Genomic DNA, 15,571 nt, shown 5'->3' with positions numbered 1-15,571 from the left:
TTTTTAAGAATATGATAGTCCTAGTGCAAGACATTGGGGATTCAAAGGATGTAAAATTTAGACTACAATAAATAAGGACATCCAAGATTATATATTAAAGTGCCAAAAATGCAAGGTTGATAAAGCTAAACGTCTTAAGATAGGCGGTCTACTAGATCCTATAGAGATCCCATTTGGCAAAAAAGCATCTCCATGATTTAATTGAGGAGGCATGACTTTGTGTTAGTTATTGTGGATTAGTTGACCAAGATGGCTCAATTTATTCCAACAAAGAAAGAGGTTAAAACTCCTGAATTAGCAAAGCTACTTGTGGAGCATATTTTATAGATTGCATGGGCTACTAGCTGATATTGTTAGTAGGGACTGGGATATAAATTTAACAGTCTTTTTTGGAGGGTTGTTTTATGAGGTTGAAAACTACTTTGAATAGGAGCACCATAGACCATTCACAAAGTTATTGGTCAAACAAAAAGGGTCAATCATGTCATTTAGGATTTGCTTTAGGCATATGTTAGTAAAAGGCCAACTAATTGGGAATAGTATTTATCCATATTAGAATTTGCCTATAATAGTTCCAAACGTTCAACAATAGATTTTAGTCCATTCATGATGATGTATGGATTCTAACCTAGAGCTCCACTTGTGGTGGAACTCGAAAAAGAGGTCTAACCGATGAGTTTCTTGAAGATGTGAATCAAATGTTGAAGTTAGCCAAGGATAGCATTAGAAAGGCTCAAAATAGAGCAAATGTTGAAGGTCTAACTGACGAGCATCTTGAAGATGTGAATAAATGTTGAAGTTAGCCAAGGATAGCATTAGAAACGCTTAAGATAGAACAAGAAGTTATGCAAAACCACCTTGTAGAAAGCTGGAATTTGAAGAAAAAGGAAAATCTATCTCAAGATGTTAGAACCTTAAAAAACCCTAAAAATAGGTAAATGTCCAAAGTTGCCTCCTAGGTATTGTGATCATTCCTAATACTTATGAGAATTAAAGAACTTGCTTACAAATTAGCTCTAGCAAAAGGATGTAGAGCAAATTAAGTTTTTCATATAGGTAGACTCAAATGGATATTACTAATCTCATAGGAAATGAAGGCCTAATTTAACTCATTGAACTACATCTTTATCTATCAACAATGTCTGGCTAAATGGAAAGATAGATTGAAGGAGAGTTCAACATGGGAAAGGGTAAGCGATCTCTAGAGGAAGTTTTTCAATTTCGTCTTTGGGGATGTAAACATTTATTAATGGGAAGGGAATATTATGTCGACTATAATACCGAGACCACGCTATAGAGGAAAAACCCTGAGTGCTTCTGAATGTTTACTTGAATTAGACATTAAGACTTAACCATTTAATGGTACAATGTCATCGTATTAAAATGGTTGGGGTCTAGGGTTAATCCTAGGCCTAGGCAATAGTATGGAGTGCAACATAAAGACCTAAAAGGAATATAGGAATATTAAGGTCAATTATACTCCAACAGGTTCCAAATGACAAGCATTGGGTTCAAAGGAGGATTCAACATTGTTCCAAGAAGAGAATGATAGAAAGAGACCACGGTGATGACGATGAGAGGATACAGGAGGGAATTCGTGGCTCAATGGATCTAAAGCAAAAGTTTTAAAAAATGTCACATGACAACAATTATCAAATCTCATAATGATAGATCATGATGCAATGACGGATCATTTAAACAAGGACAGACTGACTGAGAATGGCTTTGAAATGGAAGACTCGGAGTTTGATGAATGAATATTCAGAGTATGCCCCCATCCCTTGAGGGCCTCAAGCTTGTAATCATGTTCAGATGTGGGACATTGTAATTACTTAAAACCCCCAATAACTGAGTTCATCGCACCCTCAGCTCCTGTGGACAAACTTTTTTTGCTGGACTCCATAAGGATGATAATGTTGAATGTGCCCTAATAAATTCGTTGTTACTTTCTCCTCTATAGAAAAGCGTTTGCTGAATTGAACATCAAGCCTTGCACATGTAGAGCTTTGGCTGATGTGATGTAACATATTAGGGGCTGCTAAGTCATTCTGCATGCTGTTGGTATTTTCATACTTGGAAGTGGCTGGGGACCTGATCTGCTTCTGCAAGCTGTTTTTAAAAGAACATGTGCCTATGACTGTTCTCCTCTAATAAATTTGTTGTTACTTTCTCCTCTATAGGAAAGCCTTTGTTGAATCGAACGTCAGGCCTTGCACATGTACAGTTTTGAGTGAGGTGATGTGACACATTAGGGATCGGGGCTGCTAAGTCATTCTGCATGCTGTTGGCGTTTTTATACTTGAAATTGCTGGGAAGCTTATCTGCTTCAGCAAGCAATTGTTTTACAGACCATGTGCCTATGACTGTTCTCCTCCGCCTCATCTATCCTGCTGCTATAAAAGTAATTGCAGCTGCTGCCCATGGCATAGAGAGTTTGATAGAGCTTCTATGGAGGACTTGCATGTGCGAATATTGCAAGATTGCATCTGGTCTCCCTTCCAAATAAATCCAACCTGGCTGTGCCATTAAGATGGCCAGCAGGGGGAGCTTGAGTTATGTGCACATCTTGTGTCAAAAAGCCCAAGATACTCAAACAAGAAAGCCCTCCTTTCCTGACAGATGTGGCATATCGTGTATATGGTCCCTGCTACCAGCAGCTATGTAAATGTTTGACAGCATCACATGTGGTGCATTATCTTCAGCACCCAATTCAAACACAAGCCTTGCAGTGCGTTCTCCTCTGTCAAAGTCAGCCACATGTCTACAGGCACCGAGTAAGACCTTATAGGACAAAGTTGTGGGCTGGAATGGCATGTTATTGATAAGGTTCTCAGCCTCGTCCAACCGTCCTGCTCTACCAAGTAGATCTATCATGCTGATATAATGATCGACAATGGGAGGGGTGCCCAAATTCACATCTATGGATTCAAAAACATATTGCCCCTCAGTAATAAGACCTGCATGGCTACATGCAGTAAGAATATTCACAAAGGTGACACTATCTGGCATAATGCTTTCCTGCTGCATTTTATTTGAAAACTTCAGGGCCTCCAAGCCTTGTCCATGCTGGGCATACACTGCAATCATGACATTCCATGAAATGACATCGACCTCAGGTGTAATGTCAAATGCCCTGTGAGCCTCCTTCAGACTCCCACACTTGCCATACATGCTAATCAAGGAATTCCTAACAGCAACATCTGAATTCAATCCAGTAGACAAGATGCATGAATGCATCCGCTTGCCTTCAGCTAAAGTAGCCTGGTTGGCGCACGCAGAAAGAAGGCTGACATAGGTGACACTATTTGGTAAAATGCCTTGTTCCTGCATATTGTGAAAGAGTTGAAAAGATTCTGGGCCCTTTCCATGCTGGGCGAATAATGCCAAGATGGCTGTCCAAGAAACCACAGTCCGCTCCCGCATTTTCTCAAAAATATCAGCTGCAAACTCTATGTTGCCACACTTCCCATACATGTTAAGAAGAGCGTTCCCCACAATACCATCAATCTCGAAACTCATGTCTAGAATGCGAGCATGCATCTGCTTGCCTTCTGCTAACATAGCTTGGCTATCACATGCAGCCAAAATGTTGACGAATGTGATCTTGTCTGGCATGGCTCCTCCCAATTGCATTTTGTGAAATAGTTCAAGAGCCTCCTTGCTCCGCTGATGCTCAGCATAGACTTCAATCATAGCATTCCAGGCGATTGTATCCCGGTCAAACATTTTATCAAACATCCTATGTGCCTCATCTGGGCTGCCACACTTTCCATACAAATTAATCAGAGCAGTCCCTACAACAACATCTGAACCCAATGCATTTTCAAGGATGCAGCCATGTATCTGCTTGGCTTTGGCTAGGTCAGCAAGGCTGGCACATGCAGCGATAATACTGACAAATGTGGTTTTGTTGGGAATGAGTCCTTCCCAAGCCATTTGCTCGAATAGCTGGAGGGCGCCTTGAGGCCGCCCATGCTCCTTGTAAACCGCAATCAGCACATTCCAAGAGACCACACTCCGCTCAGACATGCTATGGAAAAGCTCCTGTGCATCTATCACACTGCCGCATTTGCCATACATACCGATAAGGGCATTCCTTATAACAATATCTGTCTCAAAATCAGTGCCCAGAATGCAGGCATGGATCTGTCTACCTTCGGATATGGCTCCCTGCCTGGCACATGCAGTAAGAATGCTAACATAGGTGACCCTATTTGGCATAACTCCCCCTCCTTGCATTTGTGCAAAGAGCTGGATAGCTTTCATCCCTTGCCCATGCTCAGCATACACACTAATCATGGCTGACCAAGAAACCACATTCTGGTTTGGCATATTGTCAAATACAATCTGTGCATCTTTCGGACTGCCACACTTGCCGTACATGTTGACAAGAGAAGTCCCTATAGCAACGTCTGATTCGAATCCACTGTTTGAAATGGAAGCATGTAGCCGTCTTCCCTCAGCCAATGCTACCTGGTTGGCAAATGCACCAAGAGTACTGACATAGGTAATCTTGTTTGGCATTACTCCTTCCTGTTGCATCTGCTGAAAGAGGCAAACAGCCTTGTTGGCTTGCCCGTGCTGAATATAATCACAAATCATGGCAGTCCATGCAACAACATTCCGGTCTGGTATATTTTCAAACATCCTACACGCGCTTTCTCGGTGACCACATTTGCTGTACAGCGTAACCAAGCTAGTCCCCACAAAAACATCCGACTCAAAATTAACCCCAACAATGCGGGCGTGCATCCGCTTGCCATCAGCTAGGGCTGTTTGACTGGCGCATGCAGACAGGACGTAGACAAAGGTTACCTTATTTGGCATATTTCCCTCGTGATGCATTCGATCAAATAGTTGAAAGACCGCCTGAAGCTGCCCTTGTCGAATGCAGGCTTTAATCATAGAATTGCACACGGAAACGTCCCTGAAATGCAAGCTGTCAAACAAATGCGACTGCATCTTCCCGAGCTCCACATTGTGCATACAACCTCACAACAGGGCTCGCTAGATGAGAAACAGGACAAAAGAGCGGATTCCACCTTCGTCCAGAGGATTTAAAGTCTACTTGCAGAAAGATCAGAAATTGGGCTTTCCGTCACTGTCTTAGGAGGCCATGGGAAGCCCTTTATAGCAAGTTATAGCAAGTACCTCTTTCCAGAGGCTTCAATGAATGGTTCGGCTTTCCCCCCTCGCTAACAATCTTCTCGCATTCTAAACCATGGCCTCCTAGTCCATTGGGATCGAAGTATGCGTTGGAACAACAGGTCATGGGCTCTTGGAGCTTCACATGCTCATAGGTTGTGCAGGGACTGGGAGTGATCCAAGAATCCTCGGTTGCTCAAACTTTCATAAGCATGGCTATTGCAGATGCAGCCCTCCCGAGTCCCAATGGGTGGCATGGAGCCACGGCATTCGTCTGGGTAATTCAAACTCTCACTTCCTTTCAACGCTGACTGAAGACACAGGTGATTCGGGCATTAGCACCGCCTGAGGGCAGTATCCCTCCAGTTACTTTAGGCCACTTTTTACGTTTACTTCAGACCACATTTTACGTTTCTACAAGGTCCACGTCAGGACGCCTAGTCTGCCTCCAAGTGGTGAAAGCCTCTGGCTAATCTGCCATGTGGCATCTGGCTAACCTGCCATGTGGCATTTGGTCACATGCGGGGATTCTTCTTGCCCGATATCGTTCCTGAACGGAAGGAGGAGCCACCGTTGAAGGCTGATGTACAGATGGCTAAAAGGATGCTAATGGAAGGAACCAAGCGAGCTGTTTTTGAGCTGCGCTTCACATTTCTTGTTGTTCTCTGTTCTTCTCTTGCTTCTGTCCTACGCTTTGTCGAGTTTACAGTAGACGTAGCCCTTTCATGATCGTTATGTGAAAAGTGGTGGAGACTCCGGGTAGGAAAACATGGTGTACGAACAGGCTCAAGACCCTTCACAAATTTCCTCTCCAACACATCAAGTCACTCCAGAAGTTCTAAGCTCGTATAGTCTAACATGCATGTTGCAAATTTGAAGGCCCATTTGTCATCACGATCACCACTGCGTTTGGAAGCTCAGACTCAGTAAAAGATGCGCTTACTCACCTTCAAGAGCTTAAACACCTTCCTATCACAGTTTGGAGTAGGGTTAACACACCTAATATTACGAATTGATCCCAATATGATTGAGGATCTGAAGTTGTTTTTTCTCTGGTCTTGACTGAGACCCGACATTTCACAAAGAACTAACGATCAAGTTCCAACAGCGTTAAGCAAGGCGCTCTTGATCGCACAAAGAATCGAATCCAACACGGCCAAACATGGTGCTAAAATTCCACCCTTGCCCCCCCTTTTACCAATTCCGTCATCTAATGGAGTCCCAACCCCGATGGATATAGATATACAGAGCGTACAACAGTCCCAATCATGAAAATGATCGTCCTAGATTCCAAGTCCCTGAAAAACAACGATTACCTGATCGAGATTCACAAGGTAGACCTAGACATTTTGCTTGTAACAAGTATGGACATGTTAAAAAATAATGTAGAATGTTTCAAGCCATGCAAAATTCTTAGACCCAAGACCCATACGTGTCATTAGTCTCGGGAAAAGGGGATCTGGAGCCGTAAGGGTGGACCGTTCTCCATAGATAACACATCTCCCCCCAGGTCAAGTGCTTTTGTAGTAGAGGCTCGTCTTCGTCACAGGAACCTATATTAGTATTAGTAAATTCCGGTGCTCAATTACTTCTTCTTTTCTCCCTTTCGTCCAAGACCGAAAAATCCCTCTGTATACCATTCCAGAGAATCGCATCACGTTCGGCACTAACATTTCTTCACTTGGTTCTTATTTTGGTGTAGAAATTGAATTACAACTGTCGAACAAAACGAATTCCTACTACTGTCCTTCCTCAACAGATCTTCCATTACTTTGGGTTGTGATTGGATTTCTCAGAATCAAGCTGTAATAGATTTCAAGTCGAAATGCATGCGTCTTCCTAATGTTTCGCCTATTCCGTGGCTTTACTCAAAGGTGTCATCAAACATACTTTCAACCGTAATTCATGAGAAAGTTTGCAATCAAGCAAGGTTGAAAAAATTATTGTCGTAGTTTCCTTATGCATTTGCAAGTGACATGCCATCAGTCACTATAGCTACGATCGCACATGAGATACCAACTGGGGACTCACGTCCAATTTCTACTGCACAAAGACGAAGGTCATCCAAAGAGATCACGATACTCCGACAACATGTCACAACAATGTTAAAAGACAACATTATAAGTCATTCCAAGAGCCCATGGGCTTGTGAACCGCATATGGTAAGAAAGCCAGATGACACTTACCGGTTTTGCATAGACTTCCATCCCCTCAACAAGGTCAGATAAGAGATGTATACCCTCTGCCAAGATTGGATGATATTCTGGACTCTCTCGCACATTCTAAAGTTTTTACTACATTGGACCTGAAATCCAGCAACTGGCAAATCCCCGTGTGAGAGGAAGATTGACCTAAGACGGCTTTCCGTACTCCATTCGAATTTTATCAATGTAATGTGATGCCTTTCGACCTCAACGATGCACCAGGTACTTTCCAGAGAGTAATGAATTTCATACTGCATGATCTAATTGATCAAGGCAAAGTGTTGGTTTACTTGAATGATGTCCTCGTGCATACAAAGACTTGGGAGGAACATCATGATGCCCTAGAACAAGTGTTGAGATTGTTGCAGCAATTTAATATCAAACTCAAGGTCAATAAGTGTAAATGGGCACAAACAGAAATCAAATATCTTGGTTTTATCTTTTCGCAAAAAGGAGTAAGGCCTATTCTAAGCCATATAAGGACATGTTGTCATTCCCCTTTAGTTAATGTAAGGTGGGGTCTTCTTCAAACATCCATCCAGAAAAGGTTCAAGCATTACAGAGCTATAAAGTCCTAATAAATGCAAATCAAGTCCGACGGTTTCTCGGTCTTGCAAGGTTTAGCGCAAGATTCATGCCACAACTATCATCAAACTTCTTCTCCATTGCGAAAACTTTTCTTTAAAGGTGCCAAATTTCATTGGTCCTTAGAATGTCAAAACTCCTTCAATGAGATTCGTTACATTTTGAAAGAAGACGGTAGGCTGCGTCACCCCAGCATGACTCAGCCTTTCTTGATCTGCACCGATGCATCTGATCAAGGTCTCGGAGCAATACTGATGCAGAAAGATGAAGACGACCAATTGTGTATTTAAGCCGATCACTTTCAGATCCTGAGACTCGATATTCCGCATCCAAGTTGGAATGTCTAGCAGTAGTGTGGGCAATCACCAAGCTACATCCGTATGTTCATGGGAGTCACTTTGAAGTTCAAACTGACCATGCAGCTCTTACAAGTCTGATGAAGAAAAAACATACAAATGGACGCCTGGCTAGATGGACCTTATTGCTACAAGATTATGATTTTCATAGTTCATATAGGCGTGGCAAACTCAATGAAGTAGCAGATGCACTATCAAGGTCACAACATTCAGCAGCACAGATTCAATCTCATGCATGACCAAGAGCTCACCGATCACCTTTACCTGTTCCCCAACAATCTCCCCCTCTTCCAACAATTGATGAACTCAGAGATATTCAGCAACACGATGAAGAAATTTAGAAGATCATTCACTCAAAATGTCAATCACCTTTTCTGAGAATCATAGATGAATTGCTTTATTATCATAAACCGCCATTCCAACCACGGATTTTCCTTCCTCAACAAGTACGTGATCAGTACATGCATTCTTTTTATGACCGTACATTTGGAGATTACATGGGTTTCCTCAAAGTCCTAAACAAATTGAAGGTGAAATTTTATTGGCCGAGAATGTGTAAATCACTTCCACGCATATCTTCAATCATGTTCGATCTGTTCAAGAGCCCAACCATGAAGCCGGCTGGTGATCTACAGTCCATTTCAGTGACTCAGCCATTTGAGTTAGTTGCTTACGATATCCTTTTCCAACATCAAGTGATGACAATAGCTATATAATCGTTCTCGTCGATTATCTCACTAGATGGTGGACAATTGCTCGACCCCTCAAATCAATTACTGCTTTATATGTCGCCGATTTCCTCATCCACAATCTAATTCTTCCGCATGGTTGTCCCGAGCATTTACTGTCAAATCAGGGCAGCAGCTTCAAGTCAGAGGTGATGAAGATTGTGATCGACAGATTGAATATCAAACAGCAATTTGCAAGTCCCCACCATCCCGACTGCAACGGATTGACAGAAAGTCTCAATAGGATGGTAAAATTAATGCTTGCAATGTGCATCGATCGCTTGATGACAAATCTACGCCGCTGCATTTGTCGTTTCCGCGCGACAACGGGCCCCACCCAACCGGAGGCAATTTTTTTGCGTCGGAATATCAGGTGCACAACTGTGATCACATATGTGCAAAGAGTGCGCACAGATGTGCACGAATGCACGGATGGTGTGGTGGTAGATCTGCAGAGTTCGAATCCCTCATTTTGCACAAAATGTACAATGCACTTTCCGGCACACTTCCCAGCGCGCAAATACGACAAAATGATGAAGCGTAGAAATAACCCTGCGTGCATCAATCCTGCACACACCAATTGGGATGTTACGTTGCCGTTCGTGGTTGCAGCATACAACACAGCTTTGCAAGAGTCAACCCGACTCAGTCTGTTTGGGGCATTGTTGGGACGCCCCCCAAAATTTCCAACTGAAGTCGATACTATTAATCAAACATAAAGAAGCCTGACAATGGGCCTCTTATTTGCAGGACGCTCTGTCATTTCTAATACAAAATGCAGCAGCACATTTGAAGAAGGCCCAGTCTAAACAACAAGTCTTGTACAACAAGAAACATTGTCAAATAGAATACTTTGCAGGTGACCTCGTAATGGTGCACTATCCAGTATGAAAAAAGGGTCTTGCTGAAAATTTTTTGGCGCAATGGATGGGGCCTTACAAAGTAATCAAGAAAATCGCCAAGACCACTCGTGCTCTTCAGCGCTGCACACCGGATAGACGCAAAACAAATACAAAACCCACATTGCTCGTATCAAGCCGTACCATTCACGAGAGCTACTTTCTTCGCAGGGGGAAGACGTGATAATGCAATCACCATGTCAGGTCCACGTCAGTCAGTCGCCAAGTGGCGAGAGCCTCAGGCTAACCTGAGCATTTAATGGAACGAGGAGATGTTGAAGGATGATGTATAGATGGATTTAAAGGAATCGGGCGAGCGGTTTTTGAGCTATGCTTCACATTTCTTGTTGCTCTCTATTCTTCTCTTGCTTCTTTTCTGTGCTTGTCTAGTTTACAGTAGACGTACCCTTTTCACGATCGTTATGATAGTAACATCTCTCTGTCTCTCTCCCCTTAAATCGAATATAGCAATTCGCTGATTAGTTATGTCCAGACGTTAGGATTTCTTCCAGCTATAGACAGGGCCCGAGTCCAAGCAAACAACCAAAAACCAAACTTTTAAGGACCTTCACACGAGCCTGGTCCTCTTTGCACATTGTCATTAAATCTTTATGCACCACGTGCATGCAAACTTCTCAAATGCGGAGAGCCAAAGCCTTAGCCAGAATCTTTAGGAAGTACTCAACATAGAAATAGGCCACCAATCACCAGTGCTTTGCCTTTTGGGGACGAACTTAATCGATCTCGCGTCTCATCGAGGCATTGGATGTGGCCGCCATTTCTTTTTCCATCACATCCCAAAATTCAATATAAAACTCTGAGGTAAGATTGTTGGAGCCAGGGGCTTTGTCTTTCTTCATTCTTTTCAAGGCCTCCCATAGTTCATCCCAGGAGAATGGATGACTCAACCAAACCCTATGAGCCTCTTGCACTTGGGCTGCAACCCATAAAGAGCCTTCAATAGATCCAATTGCCATGCTTCATCCTGCACCACAGAAGAACCAACCGACCCACTCAAATGGGATCAAAAGATGTGGGCAATGTGGCAGAATTTTGTATCTATCTTCCCACTAGGGTCAAGCACCATGCCAATGACCTCCTGCTAGTGCTTCCGTTTGACCATGTATCTTGGTCAAATTAGCCTCCTCAAGCTCCCTTCTCTGCAGTTCTTGCTCAACCTTAGCCCCATCAAAGTAAACAGAACCTGATCATCAAGAGAAGTTTTTACTGCCATTCTTAATGCACTTTTGACAGCCATCAAGTCCTCTAATTTCCACATAGCTGCTCGATCCTGCTTGTCCCCAGGCAAGGGTCTCCTTAATAGCCACCCTAATAGAAGAGTCCCATCATAAACACGAGTCACCAAAATGGCATCTCGCCTCCTTCCAAACCACTCAATACATCTATAAAACACCTTAGAAGCCATGAACTTCTTATTAAATTTAAAGGGGATGGAAACCCATCAACGCTACTACGGTCCAGCTCTAGAAAACCTATCAACCCCAAATAAAGACAAATTTTCTCCCAACAACCATTGACTCAACACTTGACGACACGTAGAGAGACAAGATCGATCCTCTAAAGCCCCTGTAAAATTCCAAACCCCACCCAATAGCCAACGCTCTCCTGAGATAAGTGACCTAAGGGAAAGGCAACAATCACACCGCTTTGTTAATAGCCATAGCCATGGAGCACATTGACGGATCTGGCCCTACGAGTTTTGAGCCGCAAATGGCTCAAGATTGATCTAGTCCTGTGGGTTTTGAGCCTCGAATGGCTTAGGACTGAGGTAGTCACCATGATCATCCAAATTGGCAAGGATAACACAAGAGCCATTTGGATCCCGTGTATGGATAACATAAGAGCCATTTGGAGATAAAGAGTAGGTTGAGAGAATTAGCATATGCCTTGGCGCCATATGGGCCCAAGTGGTTGTAACAAAAGAGAGACAAGAGAGAGTGGTATAAGGAAAAGGGTTGGCACTCCCTTCAAAAGGTGACTTGTATAAAAGGCCAAATGGTTGACTTTGATCTTCATTGTTGTATGCACAAGTTTGAAATACAAGCTCCCTCTTCTCTTCCAAGAGTGTCTTTGGGTGTTCTCTTGTTTTCCTTGTAGTTCCTTTGTGTTTGCCACTCCCTCCCCTTCTCCCATCTCCCCTTTCCCTATTTCTCTCATGGAAACACATTGCAACAATCTGGGAGCCGCTTGAGTGACACTTATGGACGGATCGTGCTTTGTATTGCTCTCACAAGGAGTAGCTTGGAGTGGAGGCTCCATTGGCATTCCTTCAAGATCCCCACGACACGTGAGTCACTGTTGAGACTGTACATCTTTGGCTCCGTTGTCGGGGAGTTCAAGGTATGCTTTTGCATTGTACTTGCCTTCTCTCATCATTTACCCATTGCTCATTTCTTCCATTGATAGTGGAGTCATACGAGAGGAATGAGTGAAGAAGTGTGAGTTTTGGATGGAAAAAGATGAAGCTGTCTTTTTTTGTTGGAAAGCATTTTGGATCACGTGAAGCTTGTTTTTAATGTTTTTTAGTGTTTTGAATTGATAGGAAGATATTTTAGAGGTTTGCTAAGGTGTGTGTGATAGCAAAATCCAACAAGAACACCCAAAGGTGGTGCTTTGAGTGATTTTCGAAGTTGGTTTGGAAGGAGAAACTGTCACATTTTGCAAAACATCTCATCTGTCATTCAAATGATGTTGTTTTTTGTATTGAGTAGGTAGAATAGGTAGTTTGGCATCCCCCTATCACAAAAAAACTTGAGCAAAAATTTCAAAATCATCAAGAATAATCAAAGACCAGTTGGCGACACTGTGAATTTCTACCCCCACGACCTGTTGCCTTAGCTCTATCCCCACGACTTGACACTTGTCAGACACCTAATCAGCCACCTTATTTATGACATGTCAGGGATTGCTATCCCACTGATTTGACAGGCATTGACTTGTGGCCTTAAGTCTATTCCCACGATCCATTGCCATATTGTTACCCTACGACTGTCGCCATCCTGATATCCCTCTAAGGCAACCATCCCACCGACCATCGTTGCTTTGTTGCTAACCCTATGACCATTGCCTTAAGTCTATCCCTATGGCCCATTGGCTTATAGTAGTTGACCCTCCGACTATCACCATACTCACATCCCGCCGACTTGAACATCCTGCCACCCATTGCTTTAATGCTAACCCAACAACCGTTGGCATACCAATCTTACCCTAACCTTCCAACATGTGTCAACTACTATCCCTACACCTTGTCGCCATAAGTCTAACCCGCTGACCGTTTCCTTAGGTTTATCCCTATGCCCCATCTCCATAAGTCTATCCCTATAGCCCGTCGGCTCACAACTAACCCTTCAACCATTGGGATAGCTCTGGGTATAGATTCTTTGTAAAAAATATAGAGTTGAATTTGAGGCAGGGTGTACCTCCACAGAGATCTCATATACAAGATGTGGTGGGGGAGGGTCTCATAATGGGAAGGTGTAGGGGCCACATTAAGGGGAGGGCCAAATAAGAGGGGGGAAGGGGAGAGCCACAATGAGGGTATTGGGAAAGACATCATGAGGTGTGGGAAGGGATCAAGGCTACACAATGGGGGTGAAGTGGAGGGCTAGAATGAGGAGAGGGGAAGGGACTCATGAGTGTATTAGGGAAGGGAATCATGAGGGGAGGGGGAGGACATGAGCACATGAGGGGAGGGGGAATGGACTCATAAGGGGTATTTGTGGAGGGTATCATGAGAGGAGGGGGAAGGGAGAAAGAAGGAGGGCCACAATGACGGAAGGGGAAAGACCTTATGAGGGGCATTGGGGGAGGGCGTCATGAGGGAAGGGGGAGGGGAGAGGTAAGGGCCTCATGACGCGTATTGGGGGAGGGACTCATGAGGGGAGGAGGTAAGGAATCATTGACCAAGGGTGCTCAATGCAAGGTGTCATTTGGTAGGGGTTTTTAGTGAGGGGTTCTAGAGAAAGGGAGGGATTGCAATGAGGGAAGATCCAAGGGGGAGAGGGGGGAAAGAATCAATGAGGGGACAACTGAGATGAAGAGGGGAGAATGGCCTTAATGAGTAGGGGAGTTCAATGCAAGGGTGTGGGGAAGGCCTAATGAGAGGGTCTCATTAGGGGACAGGAAGGGGGAGAGGGTACAACTACATGAGGGGAGAGGGTACAACTACATGAGGGGTCTTGCACTTGAGGTTTGCAAAAGTTTGTTTAAGGAACTCAAGCCCGAGGCAGACATTATTTCAAACTACGCATAGCCCACCTTTCGCCCAAGTTTGGGGTCACAACTCCAATAGGGCGCTCAATTCGCAGCTCTCACTCCATGTTAGGGCCTTGACATGGGGATCCCTCTAGCTTCGACGAGACCGAGAGATTGAATGAGGAAATGCAGGACCCCGCTAGCCTGAGGGCTTCTGAAGCCTCCTACAGCAGCTTAGCTCCACCTCATTCTCCTCCTTCTTTCGTAGCCTCCAGGTTAAGAGGGACGATATCCAACATGTTTAGACGGTTGGGCCGAATGGATTTTGTAGAAATGGAGAACCCCTTTGCCAGTATGTCCATAGAAAGGGGAGGTCAGCAACAACCAGTCTTTGAGCCACAACAGGTTGGGACTGAGGCCGCCTTTGTGGACTCAGGACCCATAGTCTTCATAGGACACCCTGACTCTAAGTGCATGGAGGACAAAGACCCGTGGATGACGGACTTCACACGGTGAAACCCTAGCTGAGGAAACACACTAGACTTCCAAGGGGGAAACTCTTATGAACTTACGACCTTACAGGTGCCCTAACATTCGCCGGTTATGTGGCCCTGCAAGCTCCACCTTATAGAACAATGCAAGGAATATCCATGCAGATGCTTAGTAACCTACTTCCTCTACTAGAGGCCAACAGTTTGCTCCCACAACTACAACTCTGATGTATGAGGGAGCAAGATTCACAGCCCCAATGTCGATACCAAAACCCAATGGATCCCGCTACTGGGGCAAGGCTTGAGGCCACCTCTACATTCCATTAGGCCCGAAATAGTGGCACCTCCACAAGCTTCCCAAATGGTGCTATCAGATGAGGCATTGTGCATATTGGTGGATGCACTAGGAAGGGGGGCTGCACCACCCTCGGCTGCACTTGTATTCCTAGCAGGGATCACCAATCCTATAAGAGTCGACCCATAGCTATCTCCAAATTGATAACTAAATTTCTTGGGGAAGGAGATCCGGTCTCCCACGTGGAGCGATTTGAGCAAATATGCAAAGCATTTGGTGCTTCCAGAGATGTGGAAAAGGCATTAACATTTGGCCTTAGCTTGGATAGCAAGGCAGGCCAATGGTACAGGGCCCTCAGTCTAGAGGAGAAAGTCAATTGGGAGGCATTTTGAAAGGCCTTCATCATAGGGGTTTCCCCCAGTGGTCATAAGTGGAGCCCAATTAATCAGCTATATGAGGTGAAACAGAATGATAAGGAATACCTCTGAGATTACATTGCTAGGATCAAACACCTCAATTCCTACTGTGAACCACATGAGCAGATGAGCGATGAACGACTCTTGCCATGCTTCCTCATCAGATTGGTAGATCCAAAGTTGCATGACCACTTAATGGTTACGAATCCCACTTCCTTTGAACTCTGCAACAAAGTA

At 44.1% G+C, this 15,571-nt stretch overlaps 1 protein-coding gene across 1 annotated transcript; it reads right to left on the bottom strand.

Moving 5' to 3' along the window:
• Positions 1 to 2,589: 2,589 nt before the first annotated feature.
• On the bottom strand, positions 2,590 to 4,962 carry LOC147903029 (pentatricopeptide repeat-containing protein At3g09040, mitochondrial-like). Its single transcript, XM_087373995.1, has one exon. The coding sequence runs from the start codon at positions 4,960 to 4,962 to the stop codon at positions 2,590 to 2,592; it is 2,373 nt and encodes a 790-aa protein (XP_087230121.1).
• Positions 4,963 to 15,571: the final 10,609 nt, after the last annotated feature.

This window comes from Dipteris shenzhenensis, chromosome 4, assembly GCF_047967505.1.
Source record: "Dipteris shenzhenensis isolate YYH24624 ecotype China chromosome 4, Dip_SZ_1.0, whole genome shotgun sequence".
In the NCBI taxonomy this organism is placed as follows: Eukaryota; Viridiplantae; Streptophyta; class Polypodiopsida; order Gleicheniales; family Dipteridaceae; genus Dipteris; species Dipteris shenzhenensis.
Note: the sequence above shows the minus strand (reverse complement) of the source record. Positions and strands in the feature narration are given on the sequence as shown.

Bases quoted from the DNA above. Each gene is read 5' to 3' on its own strand.
- LOC147903029 (XM_087373995.1), bottom strand. From the start codon at position 4,962: ATGCAGTCGCATTTGTTTGACAGCTTGCATTTCAGGGACGTTTCCGTG.